This window comes from Seriola lalandi, unplaced genomic scaffold, assembly GCF_002814215.2.
Source record: "Seriola lalandi dorsalis isolate HSWRI2012SDOR001 ecotype SW California unplaced genomic scaffold, Sedor1 jcf7180002054966, whole genome shotgun sequence".
Taxonomy (NCBI): domain Eukaryota; kingdom Metazoa; phylum Chordata; class Actinopteri; order Carangiformes; family Carangidae; genus Seriola; species Seriola lalandi.
The window spans coordinates 2142410-2166020 of record NW_019525517.1 but is presented as its reverse complement, the minus strand read 5'-3'; the positions used below and the strand labels follow the sequence as shown (position 1 = coordinate 2166020).

The 23611-nt window shown below is 48.3% G+C and overlaps 2 protein-coding genes across 2 annotated transcripts; both read right to left on the bottom strand.

Moving 5' to 3' along the window:
• Window positions 1–402: 402 nt before the first annotated feature.
• Window positions 403–6578, bottom strand: adamts1 (ADAM metallopeptidase with thrombospondin type 1 motif, 1). Its single transcript, XM_023395622.2, has 8 exons — window positions 5592–6578; window positions 4382–4722; window positions 4141–4273; window positions 3568–4025; window positions 3288–3474; window positions 2972–3150; window positions 2509–2684; window positions 403–2390 (listed from the first exon to the last, which is right to left on the bottom strand). Exons 1-8 carry the CDS (start codon window positions 6208–6210, stop codon window positions 1652–1654), a joined length of 2832 nt encoding a protein of 943 aa, XP_023251390.1. The 5' UTR covers window positions 6211–6578; the 3' UTR covers window positions 403–1651.
• A 2068-nt stretch (window positions 6579–8646) lies between these two features.
• On the bottom strand, window positions 8647–23291 carry adamts5 (ADAM metallopeptidase with thrombospondin type 1 motif, 5 (aggrecanase-2)). The gene is made up of 8 exons (XM_023395615.2): window positions 21909–23291; window positions 15781–15913; window positions 15352–15519; window positions 14499–14782; window positions 13164–13347; window positions 12872–13047; window positions 12605–12780; window positions 8647–12488 (listed from the first exon to the last, which is right to left on the bottom strand). Exons 1-8 carry the CDS (start codon window positions 23010–23012, stop codon window positions 11789–11791), a joined length of 2925 nt encoding a protein of 974 aa, XP_023251383.1. The 5' UTR covers window positions 23013–23291; the 3' UTR covers window positions 8647–11788.
• Between the last annotated feature and the right edge of the window lie 320 nt (window positions 23292–23611).

Below are 23611 nucleotides of genomic sequence, written 5' to 3'. Positions count from 1 at the left end.
CCAAAAAAGGATGGTTGGGGCCGAGCAGCTCATTGTTGCCCTCTAGCAGTTTAATCTGGCCATAACTGGAGTTACTGCCCTTTAACTGCACTGTTTAAAGACTGTGGAGTAATTGGCTATCCAAATTGGATGACAGGAAACTCGCCCATCTAGTGGACAGAACCTGAATTACAAACAATGCATTCACATCATGAGGAAGTGTATGTGAGGACATTTTTGGTCAGTCTTCTGTTCGGAGGCGACTGGGTTTTAAGGTTAGGGGTAGAGTTAGGTCGGGGGGGCTGACATGTAGCTGTGGTGGTTAAATTTAGGGTCAGGGGCTGTGGAATTCATCGTGTCACAGGGTCAATGATCAGTTCATGTTCCAGGTTCAAAAAGACAAACCACTCTGGAGACATTAGCTGCACAAGTCAATGTGATACTTTATTCATGAACCTAGGACCATATATATATAACACTGTATAAATACTCTATATATTCTACTTCCTTCTGTGATCTCAATAACAAATAAAAAATAATATTAAAAAAGCCACATGATTATATTTAACAGGCTGTACAAAAATAAATAATGTTTGGATATTCTGTACAAAAGAGAAACAAAACTTGATAGAAAAACAAAAACAAAGTGCCTTCGCAGAAGGCAGGAGAGACTTACTTATGAAGTAGTAGCAGGAGACAAGTCCCTCTTTAGGTCTCCACACACTCACACATTCCTCATGCTCACACACACACACACACTCACACACTCTTCTTTGGTCTTTAAAGAGTTCCCTCACTGAAGGTTGTGTAGACGAGGGAAAGATATGGCTAAAGGACAAAGTACGGCGTACTGAGGCATTTAGAGACGACTGGGTGTTACAATGTGCCACTGGTAAAAACAAAGCTGAAGTGCTACAGGTTTGTGATAAATAAACGTAGACCGGCAAGGTTGAACATAAACACTATGACTATGAGCTATCTTATTTTCCATACCTGATGGGGTGAGCAAGTAGAATATGAGCTATTCTCTTTCATTTGTTTCTTTATATACTCTGCAATAACCTCCCCCACCCCAACCCTTATGTGTCTGTCCAGCCCAGCTTGGACAAACATCATATACATGCATTAAAAATTTGATACACACACACACACACACACACACACACACACACACACACACACGCTGTCTCACATCACACACACACACACACACACACACACACACACACACACACACACACACACACACACACACTCAAGCATGACATTGGCACGGTAAGCAGCATGCTTTTTTTTTTTTTTTTAGGAAATCAGGAATGTCCATGCTTTCTTCTCCTTTATGGGAGGCGAAATGTGCCACTGCTGTGCTGAGGACAGACGGGCAGCAAGCTGTAATCAGTCTTTGTTGCTGCGTTTAGGTGGCGGTGCCACTGTGGTTCAATGGATGAGAGTCAGTTACAGTCACAGTCATTGTGGAGCCGTTGACGTGTGGGACTGTTAGACTACCTGGAACCCATGGAAACCTGCAGCAGTCTGGCTCTGGATGTAAACATTCATCAGCCTCTTTAGATTGTTTGCAGGAAAAAAAGGAGGCAGTGAAGATCAGAGTGTTTATCTGATTTCTCTCTGAAAGCTGGGTGGATGACAGGAGGTTAGATTTGTGAAGCAGTTCTTAACAGGCACCCTGATTGCACAGTTCCAGCAGGGGTCGCGGCCGGTCTTTGGGGTCACAGCTGTCATGGGTAAGCGTGCGCCCGTCGTGGCCGATGCAGCGCAGCTGGCGTTTGCGGAAGCCTCGGCCACAGGTCTTGGAGCACATAGACCACTCTCCGAGAAGCCAGGAGGGGCAGGGCTGGGAGGCGCAGGACCGTGAGGCTAAGGGGCGCAGCTCCTCTGGACAATCTCTGGAGAGACGACCCTGGGGGTCCAGACACACCACCTCTCTCTGCTGCATTCCTCCCCCACAGGTCTGGGAGCATGGACCCCACTCCCTCAGGGTCCACTCGGCTCCACCCACCTCTCGGATAGCATTGATGGACTGGCGGCGGCCTCCACTGTTGTTGGAGGAAGCAGCATTGTTGGGCCTAGGGGCAAAGTAGCTGTACTTAACCCGGGGCCTTGGGGCCTCCCCTACAGACAGCACCTGGATGGTGAGGGCCTCGGGGAGTGGGGCGAAGCTCCGGATGCGCTCCAGGGTGGCGGCGGAGCCACTGTAGCGCAGCAGTGCCCCTCGCAGAGGAATGTCCGTCTCCATGGTCATCAGTTTGTAATCACCGTTTAACAGATAGGTTCCATCCTGACGACGCACCGCCAGGTAGCTGTTATCATGACGACCGTTGCCCGGGGCACGTTGCTTAACGTCCAGGTGGGTGGCACCAGCAGGGATAGTTACAACATCCTGGTAACCAGGCCTGAAACAGAGACAGATGGTGGTCAAGCTCAGTCACTGTGACAAACATGCGATGAGGTTTCACTGTATATTATGAGACTGTCAGGTTTAGTAGAGCAGAAACGCTGTCCGCTGTTTACCTGGCACGCTCCAGAGCGCCAGACACTTTCTTGCAGGTAGAGCCGTCTCCACCACACACACCACACTTATCAAAGCGCTGGTTAGAGCCGATGACACGGTCACATCCCGCCTTGACACACTGGCCTTGAACACAAACTGAGGTGGAGTCTGGGCTGCAGGGTGTGCCGTCAGCCACCTGGGGGCAACAGAGACACACAAATGCAACTTTAGGGTGCTGTCTCGTAAAAGTGTTACATAAGTGTGTCAAAAGGTAAAAAGTAAAAGTCTTTTCCACAGCAAGGCTGTAGCCTGAGGGCTGAGAGAAATTACAATAGCTGATGCTTCAACTTGCAGGTCTGCACAAGTGAAGACACTTTTATGAGCCTTTCAGCCGAGACCCTGAGAATCTTTTAACACTATTCTAAACCAGAGTCATAAAAACACAGAGTTTATTCAGATAATATAGCATCTGGCAACTCTCACCTTAGATTTGAGGACAAAGAAGTATCCAGTTCCCTTGGCCCGGCACACCAGCTTGCAGCGGTCTTTGGGTGAAACTCCAGCATACTTAGGCACCCACTCAACACCCTCTCCTGAACCCAGCGACACTTGGGCCGACATGTCGTTGTGGGCCAGGCACTGTTCCTCACGGAACGACAGGCCTGAGAAACAGACAGGCAGAGGTCAGGTTTACTGCTGGTCCACTCGGGCCTGCAGGCTAACTTTCACACCAGTGTGCAAGGTACATCAAAACATAAGGAAAGAGGAGAGCAGGTCTCAGTTGTTAAGAATCTCTTACCATTGGTGTCGGGGCAGGCTTCTGTGTTACAGGAGCGGTATTGGATCCTCTTGCCCTCACAGTACTTGCCCCCGTTCTTGGGCAATGGGTTGTCGCAGGCACGGAAGGAGTACTGCACTCCCCCACCACAGGTCCGAGAGCAGTCGCCCCAGGGACCCCACACTCCCCAGCCACCATTGACAGGAGTCTGAAAGCACCAGGGACATAAACATTACCATTTTAATATTCTTTTGGATAAGGCAGTGTTTTGAAGTGTGGTTACATTGGGTGTGGTTCCTACCTGGTGTTTAGCAGCTTGGCTCTTCGTGAGACAATGTCCAGCCAGGCAGTAGCTGTCATGGCCACATGACGTACCATCAGCCCAGGGGAAGTTCTTGGTCTGGCACACCAGCAAACCATTGGATGTCGTCACAGTGCACCACAGAGCTGCGCACGTGGTGCTCAGGTCGGGGCAGTGCTGGGAGTCTTCGCCAAAGGTCAGTCGGCACTGATGGTCGGCGTCGTAGACCGTCCCGGGGAGGGGCTGGGGGAGCGGCTGCGGTTTGACCGGCTTATCCAGCAGGCACTGACCATGGCCGTTGTCCAGGAAGGTGGTGACCATGAGGGCGGAGCAGGGGGACCATGGCTGCTGCTGATCCAGGTTGGAAAGGGTGGAGGCCATCATGTGAGAGCCCCAGTGGGCACCGTTGACCCCGGAGCACAGCTGGGCATCATCATGAGGCATATTGAAGACGTGACCTGGAGGACAGAGATGAAATAACTGTTCGTCAGCACCTCTGTCCTCAAACCTGGAGTATCTGTGTGTCATTTATAACATTCTCACACACGAGAACATCGACTTCTTCCTACTTACCCAGTTCATGTGCCACGGTGAATGCTGCTTGAAGCCCATCATCCTCAATAATGGAGCAGCTTCTGTCAGGGTCGCACACTGTGCCAACATCAGCCATGCCCAGAGTGTCACATGAGTGAGCCCCACACAGATCCTGAGGAGACAGACAGGGGAATATTAACATCTGGATTCTCTTGAAAGCTGCTTTTCTTACTCTTTTTCTATCATGTTTCACACTTCCTCTTCCTCCACAGCAACTTACTGTTCTGGTGAAGAGCACAGCGGTGTCATAGTGCTCAGGGTGGCGGTCGCTTGGCGGGTTGTGCTGCCGCTGCCACTGGCAGAAGTTGCGGAGGGTCATAGCGGCGTTTGATGACACCTGAGGTCCACGCTCCTCCTCGTACACCACCAGCAGCTTCACCACCGCCAGGCTGATGGAGTTGTGGATGGTAGGGTGGCGGTACAGGCGGGATGCCACTGCCATGACTGTCAGGAGGTAGGGTTTGAGCCCAGCGCCGTGGAACTCAGCCATGGACTGGTCAGCCACCAGCATGATCTCCAGGTAGCGAGGGGTGGAAACAAAACGCCTGGTCCTGTGGTGGGCTGAGGGGAGAGAAGAGACAGAGGTCAGACCAAACTGACCTCACGGGTCATGTGACTGATCAGATTTCAGTCCTAAATTCACTGCACTGTAACTTATGAGACATTTGTTATTTTGTCTGGAACAGTCTGCGCACTGCAAAACTCTGCCAGTCTTCTAAACAGCAGCTACAAAGGCTGTTTTTTTCAGAGGGATAGAGGCTCCGGATGTGCCTGGGGGAGCCTGGCTGCCGTGACTCAGCGTCACACCACCGGCGGCTCCTCCTCCTCAGGGTCCACATTCCCCAAATGACCTTTTCTGGTGGAAAACTATGCTTGTGAGAATAAAGGGTGAAGGGAGAAAATCCTTTCTGGAGAAAAATGTCTGCCGGTGCTAGTAGTACCAGGAGGCGAGTTTCCACGTCTCAGCACCGCCGGGCTCTGGCTGGCCCCAGCCCCGCTGCTCCCCTCCCCTCCCTCCGTCACTCCTCCTCCTCCTCTTTCCCCTTGGAGAAGTTTGCTCCCCCTCCTCTCCTCTCCTCTCCACCCCAGCCCTCCCTTCCTCTTCTCCTCCTCTAGACGGCTGTCAAAAAAGGTAGCTGAGTACATTACGTATACCGCGCACCCTGGCGCACGAGCACCCCCAGCCTGCAGCAGTTTGTTCCACATATTCACCTCTTACAGGCTGCTTGAGATAACTTATCTGGCTGTTTGTATACAGCTGGAGATCAGCTGGAGCATCTCACGACAGTCTCTAGAGTAAATCAATCACTCCCTCACTGTTTCCTCTGACTGTGTCTCAGGTCTGAGACTTCGGGCTCCGTCTAATATAAGATGACAGACAGAGCGCCTGTGATAGAGTGTGCATGTGTGGAGTGTTTCTGCAGCCTTACCTGTCTGGTCTGCGTTAGCGGCTCCGTGCTTTGCGTCTTTCTCCAGATTCTTTGGCACCCTCTCCTCGTCCTCGTTGACCCCGCACTTGGAGCTCCCCTCCTCAGCCAAAGCTGCCCGACCTCTGCGGCGGATCGTGTGGACATCATCCTCGGTGCCCAGGAATTCGCTGGAGTTGAGGGGCTGAATGAAGTACTCTTCACCGTGAAAGTAGAATCCGCCCCTGAGTCCGTGGCACAGGTTGAGCGCAGCGGCGGAGCTCTCCTCTCCGTTCACCGTGCCCGAGTAGAAACAGCCCGGCTCTGCTCCGCTCTTGGGTTCCAGCGTCGGTTCGGATTCGGGACTACCCACAATGTGGAAGACGAAACCCGGAGCCAAGAAGGTCTGGTCGGGTTCTAGCTGCAAGACCAGCTCATTACCAAATACGTCCAACCGGTACACCCTCATCTCCGCCTCCTTCTCCTTCTCCTCTTCGGAGAGAGTCCGCCACGGTTCGGTTTCGCTCTCCGACCGGGCTGTAGGGTCTAGTCTGACCGGCACCACGGTGCTCTCCTCCCAGGCGCTGTGCGCCGCGGCGACGCACAGAATTAAACCAATGGAAACGCGTAAAAACCACATCATGTAACTGTGAAATCCGACAAGCGAAGAGAAACTGACAATAAAGTCTCTACGAGGAAGCAAGTAAATCCTTTCAAAAGCTTTTCCACTATAAGCTACAAAACCCACGAACTTCCACAAAACTGTCCACACGCATAAAAATCTAAAAAGGGATCAAATCCAGTGCAAAACTCATTTAAAGTTATGTGCAGGTCTGACTTGTTGCAAAAAGTCCTTTCATTAAATGAAAATCAAAGCTGGATCTCAGCAGTAAATTCCAACAGGTCTCTCCCTCTTCAAACCCAGCAGATGTCTCAGTTTTAGCTCTTTGAGTTTGGGGCAGGCTTTTGCTCTGCTGGCCCGTCTTGTCTGTTCTCTGCTCTTGCCTTGCAGTCAGAACAGAGCCGGTCCCTCCTATATATCCCCCTGCCCGGGACCACCCCTTTCCTGAGGGCCCTTTGATCTGAGAGGGGCCAAATCCCGTGCGCAACGAAAACGCACCAGCGACCTGGAGCGTTGCCATAATAATCAATCATAGTGCGTGTAGAGCTTTGGGCAGAGAGACTGTTCTGCTTCTCTGTGTTTGTCTGTGACAATATGAACATATACAACCACAGCCCCGATGATTTTTACTGAACATATTCCATTAACACTGATCATACAGCCTGGTGGATCATTTCACTCACAGACCTTACATAAAGTCTATTTATATGAGTGGCCTAAATAAAAATCAAACTTCTGACTTGGGACTCTGATGCTGGGCTCTACTTTCTAACTTTCTGAGCTTATTAAACGTCAGCCTATAAACACAGATCAGTGTGACAGGCAGCAGTGGCTGATGTGGAGCAGTGTTGTAGTGTCAGTGCAACTGGAGAAGGGAGATGGCAGCAGGTCGGGGAATGGTAACCATATCGTGCTGGCCAGGGCTCCAGGAGCCGTACTCACCTCCTCCGTGCCAAGCCGGCTGTGGTGCGCTGTGGCCGGGTTCCGCAGCTCTCCTCCCCGGGGAGAGGGAGCAGAGAGGGGCCGCTGAGGTCTTAAGGTGGAGCGGCTGCTCCATCCGGCGCCCCTGCGCTCAAACCGAGGCAGAGAGAGCCCCTGTCCTCCGGCCTCTTCCCCCGCCCGCTCGGACTATTCCTCCTCTGCAACAGGCAGGAAGAGTTTACGCTGGAGTTTCATTAAAAGTAACTGGCAAAGCAGATATCCTATTATCAACAGCGCACTGAGGCACATCACAAACAACTGGAAGTCCATTCACAGCGAAGAAAAACCTCATTCATTTAGAGAAAAGAACTGATATAAAACTTCACATCTGTATAAACAATGATAAAACAATGGTTAACATATAAGAATATCATATAACAATATTACAATAACGAAGACTTAATTGTTATATAATCGGTTTCATTTTTCGACGAAGGTGCCTATTGGCATCATCTACTTTTCACTTACTGACGCAAACATCACTCATCAGTCTCTGAGGGAGCAAATTGTGGAAGTCCACCTTAAGAGCAACAGGTCATAAAAGTGAAGCGTTGTAATTTCATGATTTCCCAGCAGATGGTAGACACGTGTTGAGGAAAATCCCCGGAGTGCAGCGGAGATTTCCCAGCACTTGATGGAGCAATGACACACTCAGCCGACAGGTGGCGCCTTTGAATCACGCATGGTTTTACGGTTCGTCATGAGGCGGTACAAGCCGGGAGCCAGTGGCCGCAGGGAGGCGAGCTTGGCACAGCACTGTAACCTGCTGTGTGGATCAATGAGTGATCATGGGCTACACTTCAGGAGATGAGAAGCGGGAGATGTTTGGATGTGGCAAAGCTGGAAAATGTTGCACATTTATCTGACAATTACTTTTTTAAGATGAATATTTTACATCCAAGTCATATGACCAGATAATTAAATATGTTGTATTTTTTATAGGTTAACCTGCAATCAACAATAAGGTTGTTACTGTAAAATGAGAAGCACCTTTTATTTATTGATATTTTTGCCTGTTTTCTCTTCGGTGCTTTGGAATTTATCTTATTTCCATGGGGTCTGATAAAGTTAATGATGACCCCTGAGTGTCAGCCTACTATTACACAGTGATTAATGCAGTTGGAGTCATTGTCTCAGATATGAGTGTTTAATTTCAATGTTTTATTTTATTTTATATGCCTTAATCGTCTTCTTAAATGACACCATTGCAGGCAGGTTTACTGGGAAGTCAAATGAAGTTTCTTGACTGATTTGAAACTCAAATGCATGTGATAAAAATTAAATATGAATGTTTTAATGCAATGACAATATAAACGACACAGAAACAAAGACATTTAAATATATAGATTTTATGTACATATATTCATGTGGATGACTAGAAAAGAAACACTATATTCTTACAAAGGAATGATTCTGCACAGTCATATTCCTAAGTTAAATAGTAATTTGATACAAAATTAGTATAATAAATAAAACTCATCTCATTGTTTTTTTATTCACACATACCAGTTGTACAAACAATAAATTACAAGTTCAGTGCTGTGTTTCTGTCGTTCAGCGAGAGGGGTTTCCCCAATGGAAGAGTCAGAGTAAGTTGTGTGTATGTATATGTGTGAGTGTGTGAGTGTGTGTGTGTGTGGAGTGTGTGTGTCTGAGATACTCAAAAACTGTGTGACTGATGGATAGTTTCAATGGTGTGTGTCTGTATGTGTACATTTCTGTGTAAATATGGTTGAATACAAACACATATATGAAAGATCTATTCATGTACAAAAATGTCTACATTGTGTAAATAAATCTGAACGTGTGAGGCAAGAAGAGAGAACACTTTGTGAGTGGTATGTTGACCCGGGTCGAGTAGTATCTGAAAATGTTTCTCAGGGTTTGTTTTCTCCTGCACAGGTGCCAGATGGGTGAGGTTTGCCACACAGGAAAATAGGAAGGGCACCGGAAAGTTTCACACAATTACAGGAAGGTATTTCTGAGTCCATTAGGTATGAACTCAACAGGACTTTGTTGCGCTGAGGCTTAATTACCATTCAGGAGAGTTTTTTTTTTTCTTTCATATGTTGTCTTAAAAAGAAGCCTGGCCTTGAGGCATATTCATGTTATCTACACTCTGAAGGCATCGCTGGTTAAGCTGCTGCTGCTAAAGATGGATGATACTGTTTGGTTGGGTGGAGGATTTTTAAGGGTCAGTTCACCCAAATTAAAAAAAAGCATATTTTCTCACAGTCGCACACGCTAACGCAGATTGCTATTTGCAGCAGCCTGTTAGCTTAGCTTAGCATTAAGACTGGAAACAGGGGTAAATTGTTGTGTTTGTGCTTCGTTTTTTAGTGTTTATGATGTGCTGAGCAGTTAACCTCAGAGGTGAGGGTAGGCTGCTTCATATTCAAGGGACAGACGCCACAGTGGTGTCAATCTCCCCGTCTAAGTCTCAGCACATTTTTAATATGTCAATCCGTTTCTTTCAGAGTTCCCCAGTCGTCACAGGGACTATTTCCTCTGTAGAAAGTAGTTCCAGTACAAAGTGTTGACAGTGAGGTCTGTGGATTGTCTGTAACTCAGGGATTGTTTTTGGAGAAACAAGTTCTGGTGAATTATTAAAAGTAAGTTTTCAAAGCTGTGAACAGCAAGAATGAACTCCCAGTCATTTGTTAAGGTGGAGTTGGATGTCTCAAACTGAGTAAGTGAGAAAATTAATTTCCTGGGTGACCTGACCCTTAAACATCCTCAACCAAATGTCACAATACCATCGCTGCCCTAATGAGCCATTCTGTGGCACAATCTGAATTGTTGTATTTTGGCAAACTCCACCCATCAGGGTTGGAGACAGGTTGAAATAATAAATTGCAAATACAGGATGTATGAGTAAAATAGAGAATGAGTGATGAAAAGAAAAAAAAAAGAGAAAGAATTGAATTGCAAAAGGACAGTAATGACTGCATTAGTATCTCTCTTGCTGTCGTTGCAAGTATCCAGGGCACACATTGTCATATTAGCATTGTTTCCTAAACAGATAAACAGACAAACAGACATTGACTGCCACAACAAAACAAAAAAAAACACACAAACATGAGGACTGTAAACCTCCCAGCACCAGCACAATGATTGATACGAGTGGAACTGATAGTTAAGAAGACACAGTAGAACAGAACACATGTTCACGGTACGTACTGTATGTGCTTTAAACACAGGTCTGGGTGCATGAATGTGTTCGCGCGCACACACACACACACGCACACGCACACAAAAATCAAGCATCGCCACCAAATCTGATTCATCATTACCCTCCATAAATGTTAAGGAGTGTCGTGGTTACTTTGCCCCTTTGTCGATTTAACTGTTGTAAGGTTTGTCCTCTGAAGGCCACCGTACTCTCCCTCTCTATCTCATCACACCATGCTGCTGTTTCTTCACTGTACAGGTGTATTTAATACCTGTGTGCGTGGGGTAAACGTTCTTCCATAGGGAGGACATGAGACTGACCGGACCTTGGTACGACTGATTAGCTTCCCAGCTTTTTTTAATGCGTTGCCCATAAACCAAATGTCTGGGTTTACCCATTCATTCTTGGTCGTGAAATCCCCCTCCCTCATGCATCCTCAGCTGTGGAATTGTATTCATAAACTTACACTTTCTTATGGATGTTAATGACTTAATGTTCATCACTATGGGTGATGCTGCTTCCCAGTTTTCAGCTGGACAGATCAGTCAAATAAAGACACAGAACGCTTATAGTCGGGGCACGAGGATAGCCCTGATCCAGGACCAGCATACGCATCTCCGTCTCCTGTAATGTGCACATTTCAGACACAGAGTGGCTCGTAGAATATTTACAGAGAGAATATTGGTAGGAAATCTTAGCAGAGATGATGCTCTAATATACTCTTTGGCCATCAGTAGCTCTCAAGTTGGTTTAATGTAAAAATAAAAAACCTGATGGATTATATGATGGAAGAGACCTTTGTTGATGTTTTTGTTACTTAGCGGTTGCTATGAAGATTGCTATAAAGACTGCCTACCATCCAGTGATTTCACATTTTCAACATTCTTCCTGTAACAAACTTTACGAGCTGCTAAGTCAATAAAATGTCCCCGTTACAGAAGCCGGCGTGGAACAGGACGACCATGCGGGCAGAAATGATGGCATGACTTTCAAATACCCACAGTGATTAGAACACATGAAATAGCATAAAAAAGACACAACATGCATGCCGTTACAGGGCAACACACACTAAGCCTCCAGGGTTTGGAGGACCGATGTAAAGACAACCAGTTATTGTCTATGTGGAAATGACATGCAACTCAAGTTCTTGGCTATGCCAGGGCAGTACTTGTCACTATCACACGGGAACTGTCCTCCAATTTACTCCAGCTCTGTATCGCTACTATGAATCCAGGACATTCCTCTGGCTCATAGTCAGCTACATGTCTGTGAGTCTCTGTATGACTGGTCCAGGCGCTTTCCGCCAACATTCACAGTCCTGCTTAAGGTCTATGTCTTAGTCTGTTCATTGGTCCACTCCTTGGTCCTACATCCAGCACTGGAGACCTTTATCAGAAGTACAGATTACAACTTCTTCCTACACATTGTTTCTCTTCTCCTTCCTCCTCAACATTTCTTCACCAGACAGTGTTTGAAGGCGGAGGGCCGGGAGCCCAGCATGCATCCTTTGGACAGTTTCCCGTCCTGGTCCTTACACTGCACTGTCCGGCTCTGCCAGCCAGTGTCACATGTCCTGGAGCAGGTCATCCAGGAGCCTGTTACCCACTGGGGCCCTGGGGGAGTGGTTGAGGGACCTGCAGCTGTAGGCGGCCCTGGAACCAGGACGATGGGAGCAGAGGAGGATGTAGTGGTGCTACTGGTGATGGAGGTGGTGGTGGTTCTTGTCGTGGTTGAGACCGTTGTAGTGCTCTGTGCAGGGGTTGACTTTGGGTTGGGGTTGAGTGGAGCTGACGGCTGCTGTGGGGCCGTCCGGCGAGGCATGAAGAAGCTATAACGAACATCCAGGGGCTTTTTGGCGTCTGTCGCTAGAATCTGAACCACCAAGGCTTCTTGGAGGGCCCCGGGGCCCATGCTGTGAAGCCATTCGTCCCTTTGGCTCCACCCACTGTAGTTCAGCACAGAACCACTGAATGGGATGATTGTCTCGGAGGTGGAGATCATGAACTTGCCGTTTAGGAGGTACTCGCCATTGGGTCGTCGGAGAGCCAGGTAGGCGGTGTAGCGGGTCTGGTCCTTGGCCTTGTGTTGACGAACCTTTACATGGGTGGAGCCTGCGGGGATCTTCACTACGTCAGTGTAGCCCTTACTGTTTGGTGAGAGAGAAAGGAGAGGGAAGATCGGATCAATCAGTACATGAGACAGTATTCTCTTTGTCTGCGTGCCAGCTGATGATTATAATATGTGAGCATCTCTTTCTCTTACCTCTTCTTTGTGAAGTTGCCCACTACACGTATACATCCCGTGCTGTCTCCTCCACAGATACCACACTTGTCAAACTGCAGCTTGGAGCCGATAATGCCGTCGCATCCCGTCCGCACACATTTCCCCTTCACACACACTGAGCTGCTGTAAGGACGACACTCTGTTCCGTCTGCCACCTGAACACAGAGTCACGATATCACCATCATCCAACACTTTGTTTTGTTTTCCATCAAATACACAGAACCCTTTTCTTTCTTATTAACTCACCCTCTGAGAGAACACCACATAGTATCCTGTTCCTTTGGCTCTGCAGGTCAGCTTGCACACATCTTTAGGGAGAACTCCGGCGTATTTCGGCACCCACTCCACAAAGGTCTTCACCCCTTTAGGATCCGTCTGGGGACCGTTGCGCACCTCACATTGCTCCTGACGGAAATTCTTATCTAGAGAAAAGATCAATTACAAGAAGTGTGAAATGATGGACTCTATATTTTTTAGCTTGAAATATTACGAGAATGTTATCATGATCAAGCGTGTATCCTCAGGGTGTTACACTCACTCGATGCCGGGCACGGTGTGACGTTGCAGGACCGATAGATGGCTCTCTTCCCGGTGCAGTAGCGCCCGTTGTTCCGTGGCGGCGGGTTGTTGCACAGACGCTGGGCGAACTGCACCCCACCTCCGCACGTTCTGGAGCACGCACCCCAAGGACCCCAAGAGCTCCAGCTGCCATGGTTGGAAGCCTGAGAGAGGGAGGGGTGAAAAAGAAAAAGAGAGGAGAGGGAAGATGAAAGAGGAGATAAGGGTCGGGGGAAATGACAGCAGAGGAGAGATCAGAGAGTAGAGGGGGATGAAAGACGACAATTAGTACTTATCAGACATGTTGGAAGTCAGAGTGGTTGCTGGCCAAGCCACGTGTCACAGGGAAAGAGACAGATTTGTGATAAAGAAAAATGTGGCACGCATTGTGGCTGTGGAAAGAGACGGACAGAAAAAGAACGAGGTTAACCTCATGTGATAATAACTAAAGTCTGTTTAAAGCTGCAGCTCACATGCTTCCCCCGAGGAAGAGCCTGAATGAAATTCTCGAGGTAACTAATTTTTGTTTTTTCCAACCAACTGTATAAAAAAAATGACTGAATAAGTAGCTTTTGACATTTTATGAGACAAAGTTGATTTAATGATCCTGAAGCTCTGCAAAGTTTCTTTGGAAACAGTCTGTTCATTTAGTTCCACTGCTACTGAACTTCTTTCCACAGTAAAAGCTACTTAATCTGCAATCATACTGCAAGAAATATAGGGAGGTTAAAAGACTGTGAAGTCCAAAATGGAGGGGGGGGGGGGTTAACATTGCTCTCAGCGGCAAACTGGTCGTCATGCAGGGCAGAGAAAATGAAGCGAGGCAGAAGTTGGATCCACGCGCTCAGTCGGCCGCCAAGGATCATGTCAGACTCATCAAATGTCATGTGACAAATAAACACAAAGAAAATATTCTTTCCCTCTTTCCCCATTCATTTTGACTTTCACTCTTTTTTCTCTCCGTGACACACACGCACACGCACACGCACACACACACACAGTGTCGACACTCTGCCAAGAACAGATTTGGTGCTTGAAGTCATTAAGGCCAAATTCAATTTAGATCTGTTTAAGTGAGGCCAAGAGAACAAACAGCACAGATCAGCAGAGACCTAAATAAAGCAGACCACACAGTGGAGCCACATAAGAACCTGTGACATTTTTCACTTCAAGTGTCCCCGTCTCTGCTTCATCTTTTTCAACAGATGAGTTTGTACAATGTGGAAACAATGAGAGCTTAAAATATCAGTTTTTGAGCTATAAAAAGGAATCTATTTTAGATTTTTGTCTCCCTTGTCTCCAGGAGTTGTCTTACCGAGTAGTGCCTCTTGCGGGTCTTGTCCACACACTTCCCCTGCAGGCAGATGCGTCCCTTCCCGCAGGGCGTTCCCTCCACGGCCGGCAGCTTCTTGGTCAGACACACCATCTGTCCCTGGCGAATCACGGCGCACCACAGCCGAGAACATACGTCCATGCCCGGGCAGACTGTGTACTCTGGGCCGAAGGCCAGGCGACACTGACGGACGGCGTCGTAGCTCTGCCCTGGGAGCTCCTCGGGGCCAAGAAGGGGCTGGCGAGGAGAATCGAGGAGACACTCGGCTGTGGCAGAGAAGATGAAGAAGAAGAAGAAGAAGAAGAAGAAGGAAATTTGAAAAAAGGGTCCACGACCTGCAGAGTCTTGGTGCTCCATGGCTGCCTATCACTGGTGTTGAAAGTCTATTTTAGTCTTTTGACAAACCAGTGTGACTTATCACTCAATAAAAGTTCTGGAGCGGCAGCAGACTGAAACCGATGCTGTTGCTACATGACTTATGCCAGCAGCGATGGAACTGCTTAGCAAAACGTCAACAACAATGCTTTATGGTCGTCATGAATGAAAGTGCTTCACAAAATGCAAAGTCTGACTCATCTTGATTTCCTGCCAGTGATTTGTCTTTGGCTGAACTGCAGCTACACTCTTGAAGAAGTTAACAGGATTGTAAATTAGAGATTACAGTTTTGTTTGGTAGTAAACAGCTCTCAGTGATACGTGCTGCAGGAGGGAAGTCAAATTCACATGGAGGTGATTTGTAGATGGAGAAAACAAAACCTCTACTGGCCTGGAAACGTTCTCACAATTAACAAATGTTTGCAAAAGCACAAGCACGGACTCTTTCTCCCACGCTCACCGTTGCCATCGTCAAAGAAGTCAGTGATGGTTGCCGAGGTGCAGCGGCTCCAGGGTTTGGAGGCGTCGATGGAGGTGAGGATGGATGACATGAGCCGCTTGTCGCTGTTCACTCCGAAGCGCTCCTCGCAGAACTTGGAGTCGTCGTGGGACAAACCGAGCAGGTGACCTGGGGCACAGAGAGAGAGAGAGAGAGAGAGAGAGGGAGGGAGAGAGAGAGAGAGAGAGAGGCCATTTTTTCAGGGGAAATTTGAAACGACAGGACTTTTGCACGTGCTGCGAGAATGAGATGAGAAAACAAGTGTATGACATCACACAACACTCTGGTGATATTCATCAGTGAGAGGGAGATGTGCCAACAGATGTGAGTGTGCTTGCCCTGGCTGGTCTGCCTCATTGTTTGTATGCTGGTGTGTGTATCCATGCCTACCTATCTCATGCGCGACAGTAAACGCGGCGTGAAGCCCGTCATCCTCGATGACGGCGCAGCTTCTTTCTGGAGAGCAGATGGTGCCCACGTCCGCCATGCCCAGGGTGTCACAGGAGTGGTGGCCGCAGAGGTCCTGCACAAAGGAAACACTGTAAGTTGAAACTAATCCAGAGAGGAGGGGGAAACCAGTTCATTTCAGCGTTTATCTCAATAGTTTTATTCAAAGACACGATCCCAATGATCCCAGCTCTCTGTATGTAAAATTGGCACAGTGGCCCTTTAATTTTTCATCCACTGCTTTTAATGCCCACTTCCTTCCTGTGCCTCCACTATCTCTCTGTCTCCGTCGCAGGGTGCCAGAGTGCACAGTATTGATCTTTGTTTTGATTCCCACACATGTCCATGCAGATGAGGCCTCGGGGGGCTCAGCCTGACCCCGCTGAGCGCACAGATCAATCAGTTAATCATACTGTCACATCAGCGCACACGCGCCTGCACATGCGCCCGCGTGCATGTACATGCACACTCACAGTGCAATCTGATGTGCATGTACATTCAGTGCACAGATGTATGATGGCAAGCATTCGTGCACACACACGCGCGCACACACACACACACGCACACGCACACGCACGCACACACACACACACACACACACACACACACACACACACACACACACACACATCCTGTAGAGAGGATGAATCGTCATGTTAAGTGGTGCTGACAGGGCCTGCTGGGTCATGTGTGTGAGGCACTCTGGGGAGGGTGTTTACCCGTTCCAGGCCGATCGGTTTGGAACAAACTGCCTTGTGTTCTGCACTCACACACATGACTGACTGGGCAGGGCCACCTCACGCACGCACGCACGCACACACACACACACACACACACACACACACACAAACACACACGCAGATACACACTCATGAACACACTGTAACTTTAAGAATGTACATGTAAATGAGCAGGTGTTTACTTGCACATACAGAGCATATACATCACTTATTTGGCAGACAGACAGACAGACAGACAGACAGACAGACAGACACACACACACACACACACACAGAGTACAGGAGGAGTGTGCCTGCTTTTGCGAGTCGACTGTTGGATACATGAGAAGCACACAAAGGCTCAGTCTGACTGAATGAATGGCTGCTGAGCCGAGAGCCAAACTATGCTTGAGTTTGTCTTTATTTCTCCGTGCGCAGACCAGCTTGAAAACTATAGAAGAAAGCCTGTTTGTTTTGAATCAGACAGTGAGAACGTATAGAGAAGTTTACTTTCATATTTGATCTGTTTCTCTTTCCCCGTTTCCCACACTCTTTCACCTCGACACCCTTAACACCTCCCTCCATTTCATTTATTTATTCATTCATCCCCTCCCAGGCTCTGGTCTGAGAACAGTTTTTGTTCCGCTCTTTCTTATATACACAGCTTTCACTGGTACAGCACAGACTAACAGTAAACACGTGGGTGAAGAGGAGAAAAATGGGAATCTCTGTTAGAAATTAAAAAGTGACGTGTGAAAAATTCCTGAAAAGTCACATCCCTATCTATATATTGTTGTCCTTTGTTTTCATCCAAAGACCTCTGAGAGGCAAGTAAAGAAAAAAAAAAAAAAGAAAGGAAGGGAAAGAGAAGGAAACAGATGCCGAGGAGAAAGGGTGGGGAGGGGGGCGCCGGAAATTAAAGAGAAGACCTGGGAGAGCAAGGAGTTACAGAAATATTGGCAGAAATAACAGAAGAACAGGTGGCAAGCAGGTTGTCAAGGTTAGGAGACAGATCAGAGACCACTTGCAATCTAGGCCAAGGTGAGTGTTAAATAAACAGCCAGCCAGCCAGACACACACACACACACACACACAAACTAAAACACACTGCAGGCTCATTTCAACAAAGCTGCTGATCAAATGCAACAAAAAAAAAAAAAACAGTTTTCTACCAGTGACGGACAGGCTGTCAAATGACGTGAGACATGATGATCCACAGGTGAATAACAGACATGTCATCTGCATGGGACACTACCTGGTTCTTATACGTTGGTGGAAAGTAATTTACTCAACAACTGTACTTAAAGTCCCTATAATCAATATTTTTTATATCAACAGTGGATCACATGACTACTTGTATGTGAAAAGTGTTGCTCATGGTTACGAACCCACAGATAATTGACCCCACTGTGCAGTTCCCCCTCAGCTCTATGGAGCATTTTAGCGTCATTGTTTTGGTTTTCTAGCCCGTACAGATACGACTCCAACGACTGTAGGATACGAACCAACATGAACCAGCGCGAGGTCAGCGCTCATAGGAAACTTCAGACCATGATTGTAAACAGGAGTGCAGCTTAAAAGCCACCGGTGCATCACAGTGTGAAGAGGGCGAGGTTCATGTGTTGTCACAGGACCAGACTGAACTCTGGCCAGTTGTGTATGTCGACAGACCCGGGGCCAGGGTGGAGGGTTTGGGATCCATGAGCTGTCTGCAGGTTGTCAACATACACCAGACGAAATACAGCATGTGTGAAATATCAAGAACAGTTAAAACAAATAGAGGGAGTAGCTGTGACGGGGGCGAGGGCTGGGAAATGTACACTTTAATGTACAGAGAGGAGAGGAGAGGAGAGGAGAGGAGAGGAGAGGAGAGGAGAGGAGAGGAGAGGAGACAAGTGCTCAGGAAAGGAGTTCAAACTGGTAAATGATGTAACTATGTGTTAAACATACATGTGTTGGAAATGTATGGAGTACAGGTACATGCTGTGTCTACATCAGTGTGCGTTTTGCATCCATCACCATTACATAATAATCTCTTTATGTTGTTGTTTTACAGTTTTCTATTTACACTAAGAACTTGTAATAAAAAACAAACAAGATTTGTTACTAAAGTTTTTGTTCGGATTTGACAATGTTAATAAATCCTTTTTTTTTTAACATCACTTTGATTATTTGATTATTTTGTATTGAATATACATTTGACCTGAGCTCAGTGAAAGTGACCAAACACCAGGCCGGGTGAAAAGGTCAACAGTTCAATATCAATGGCGTCACAAGTTCCTGCTAGAAACATCAATCCAAATATTTGAGCTGTTGCTGTAAAAGCATGAACACATGTGTATGTCAATATCTGCACAGCCCTACAGCTCTCTGGCACCTTACAGTGGGGCTTTGTCCACTGTCCCAGCTCACAACAAGTAAACACAGCCATGCATAACATTTAATGTTCCCATATACACAGATGCACTCTCAGAGGAGTCCCCTCAATGTGCCTGTTGTTTTGTTCTGGTGCTGGTATGTGCAGGACCGGGTGACAGCGCCACACGGGTCAGCTCACTGCGGGTACGGGGTGTTGGAGTAATTGGAGCCGACCACAAAGGGACGAGTTCCCTCCAACCCCGCGCACCCCTGCTGCACCCCTCCCGCCCCGATGTGGTCTGACTTCACAGTCACTAAGTCTTCAATGAGCTTCAGTTCTAGTTCAGCAGACTACAATAATCAGGATTTACTCCACAGCCGCTTCAAATACAAAGAGGAAAGAGGACTTATACTACTATTTGGTTACCTCTGACATTCAGTACAATGGACTACCATGCAGACCATCTCCTATTACACATCTGAACTGAATCTACAGCACTGCCAAGTCTGCCTTTCTTTGTTAAGTCTCCATTGGGGCCACAACCAAAGTTATTTTCCTGAGAAAATAGTTAACACATTACTGTGCCTCGTACATCACACGTCTTTTCTTTTTCAACTCAGACAGCAGTGAGGTCTGAGGTACCTGAGCCAAACAAAGTTATTTCCTCGCTGGCATTCTCTCAGTGGAAACATTAATGGCTCTATCCTGTTTGTAAAATGACGACTTTTGTGCAGCTCTTGACATCGTATGGGGATCTTTCCTGGCAAAATGATTAATGGCTAAATGAAAGTGTGGTTCTCATAAAGAATAGAGCTAAAATAAGCATTTTTCAAAATGTCAGCATCTTCACCTACCACAATTTGTCCTTAGCTGCCATGAGTGGATACAAATTCCTCCAGAAAAGGACTCTTGCAAGAATGTGTTTGTTTTAAACTCCACCTTCTTTCAATGGCACGAAGTGTTTAGATGTAAACAAACCTCGGCCCTGCTTGTCTGCGCACTATAATGATCAACAAGGTAAAGAAACAGCAATTTACGCACTCAGCCAAAAACACAGAGTCCTGATAATGGCCTTTAATAGCCAAAGAGTTCAGAGGTCAGACTTTAAGTAAGGCAGTGGCTGCTCTTTTTAGCTTAAACACTCACCTCTACAGTACTAAGGTCACGACCCTAAACTCAAGTCCTCTGCACGTTGACCGAATTCAGCTGCAATTAAGCTCATTTGTTCTAAAGAAATGCAACACAGGGGGATCACACACACACACCATGTTTCCCAGAGGTCTGTACTGTGTTACATGGGTTATAACAATCCGGTGACAGGTTACATCTACAGTATGACTCCCAGGTTCAAGAGTGAAGGTGAGATGTGCGTGAATGACGGTCAGGAGACAGGTTTTGAATAATGCAAGTGCTGCGACAGGTGAGACACAGATTAAGTGTCTTGTTAATATTGGCTGTTTATGATGGGATGCAAACATGAAGGACCAAGTAGAATAAAGAAAAATCCACAGCACACTGCCTGTTATGTTTCATTAGAGCTTCCTGTCCATTTTGCCTCAGCCCTCCTGACCCTGCTCACCCTGCCAAACCCAACTGATGATGGCATTTCTTCTTCCAGTCCTGCCTGTGCAGGTGTAGTGGCAACGAGGGTAGTAAGGAGCCACGAGGTGGTTGGCACAAAAGTGCTGTGCCACTTTGCCAACATGCCAACCTCAGGTATGCACTACCGGCTGCCGTGCCAATGCATGACGGTGCCAATTTGGCACCAGCACCAGAAGATCCGGGGTAATACCTCCGGTGCTTGCTGCTTCGCCCGAGCCATGACAAAACCTTGCATGACTTGAACACACCGCAGTCCAAGGCGAAGCTATCTGACACGTCAACTGGAGCTAACCACCATGAAGCCACACCCGGAGGGGTGAAAAATGCATGTAGATCTGCTGCTGCCCTGTGGCTTTGGACCAGGCCGGGAGAGAAGGAGGAGGAAGAAGGAGGGGGGAGGGGACGATGAAAGAAGGGATAAATGAGTGTGGTCTCGGTAAACGTAAGGCTTCTCACAGGGTGGATGTGTTTGTTTTTCTGACAGCTCCCAGCCCCAGCTGACAGACTCTGGAGAAGTAACTGGGAAAAAATGTGCAGACTGGTGAGAGAGAGACAGAGAGAGAGAGAGAGAGAGAGAGAGAAAAAGTGAAAGGCTGGGATAGCTACCTAATTAACAACAGTTTCAAGGGAGTTTTAGGGATATTTCTGCAATGCACCCAGCAGCTGATTTCAAACCTCCTACCCTGGGAAGAATGTGCGTGCACGTGAGTGGGCACGCGCCTCAGATCACACAGGCTTTTGGGCTGTCAGGGGACTGGGAGGGGGAGGCTGGAGACAGAGGAGTCTGCCTAGAAAAACACCAGGCGCAGGAAATACACTTTTTATGGCTGTTTCACTGACGCTGCGCTGCGTTACGCACGCAAGATTCAGCACAAAGGAAGAGGGGCAGGAACAGAAAACACACAAAAAAAAAAAAAAAAGGGGGGGGGGGTAACCAGAGACATGGAGGGAGCAGGTTGTGCAGTCTTCACTTCTGACTGACTGTGATTCTGATGGGGAATGGTTCACAGTCAGACAGGATTAGCGCTTTATGTGTGGCTTCCCTACGGGCTCAAGGAAAAAATAACAAGCAATTAGACTGTTACAGGTATAAAATATGAAAAGGTGACGTGTGTGAGTTATTTTCATGACAGGGTGTGTTTTATAGCCTATTTACAATGAGCCTCTCCAGGCTCAACCTGCCAGGAGCTTACACTCAACCAGCTGCAACCGCGTGCACCATCAAAACAAACCGTGGCGTCACTGCGCTGCCTTGGCATCACACCGGGGCTCTAAGCCGCCTCCCCTCCTCTGTGTGGGACAGAGGACAGGCAGAGCCGGCGCCTCGGTGCGCCTGCCAGGTGAGAGGAGCGGACAGGTGGAGGTTCGCAAAGCGAGGGGGGTTTGTTTACCTGCCTGGTGAAGAGGATGGCGGCGTCGTGGTGATGCTGGTGGTCGTCGTCCAGCGGGTTCTGTTGGTTCTGCCACTTGCAGAAGCTCTTGAGCGTGGCCGCCGCGTTCTTGGACACCTCCAGCCCTTTCTCCTTCTCACTCACCGTGGTCACTTTCACCACCGACAGCCGGATGGGGTTCTCGATGCTGGCGTGCCCGTACAGCTTGGAGGCGATGGAGGCCAGTGTGAGCAGGTAGTGGTTCAAGTCCTTTCCGTATTTCTTTATCATGGTCTCGTCGGCCACCAGGAGCAGCTCCACGTGCCTGGCGCGTGAGACTGACCTTTTGCGCCGCGTGCCAGTCTCTGGAGCGGCAGGTTTGATGAGCCGGCTCCACCATGTTCGCCCGCGCGCATTGTGGTCATCAGTGTGTCCCACTGCGAGCCCCTCTCTGTCCAGCCTCCCCTTCCCCCGACCTCTGTGCCGGCGTTTCCCCACCGCATCCCTGCGTCCTCTGCGCCCGTCGCGCGTCCCGCAGCTCTCGCGCCCTTCGCTCATGGCCTCGAAGCTGAAGCTCTCGCGCGTGAACACATGGAGCGCGCTCTCCGCGTCCTTGTCCTGCAGGGCGCGCACGTCATGCTCGTGTCCCTTAGCCCTGATGATAGGTGTGATGGTGTAGCGCGCGTGGTTCACGGCGAAGAAGCCCTCGAGACCCCCGCCGCAGAGGTTGAAGACGGCCAGAGACTCCGGGTTGGAGTCCACTGTCCCGCGGTACACGCACTCCCGCTGCAAAGACGCGGAGCTCTCCCCCATCATAGCGAGCACGTACTGGGGGCTGAAGTGATGCGACAGCACCGACTCGTCCCGCTCCATGTCCAGCTGAAACCGGCTCCCATCCAGGTACACCAGGTAGCCCACCTTCCCTCCTCCGTGGTAAATCCGGTCAACGGTCCGCACGACTCCATCTGTCCTCCGGGCAGGTGTGAGAAGCGACCCGTTCGCAGGTGGAAGATAGAAACCCTGGAAAGTAGAGAGCCCGGCTCCCAGCTCCAACTCCACCACGCACAGCAACAGTAGCCGAAACCAGAGCATGCCCCCGGCCAGAGCACCAAGGAGCCGCACCATTGTTCATTCCAGCCCGACAAACATATATGTATCCACTAAAACAACCCCGGAGCGGTCAAAGACACAACTTTGAGTATTTGTTCCTCCAAAAAGCGCATCCTCCCGGTGTCCAAACCCCCCTTGCAAAAACACACAGTAGTAACCAACAGGCGAGGAAACAAAACCATTGAGGAAAAATGGAAAAGAAAAAAGAGCCGCAGAGAGGAACTGTGTGCAGGCTGCAGAGCACTGAGCTGAACTTGGAGAACAAAAACACAAAGTTTGCTCTTAATAGGACCCGGAGAGAAAAAGTCCTGCCCCCTTTGCGCTCAATCACCACTCCTCCACCCCCCTCTTCTCTTTCTCTCTCCCTCTGCCTCTCTTCCTCGAGTGAAGTCAAGTGCTGGAGGAGAGGAGAGAAACCTGAACAATGCTGTCACTGGAGTATTTCCCTCTGCCTCAGCAAAGGAAAGAGGAGCCTGTTGTGCTTCGCAAGTCCATCAAAATCCTTCTGAAAAAGACACAAAACAAAAGACCTGCAAAACTCCCAGGACCAACACCATTTATCTCAAGTCCAAAATGTGTCCATTAAACACCAGGCTGTTATTTTTACACTTTTA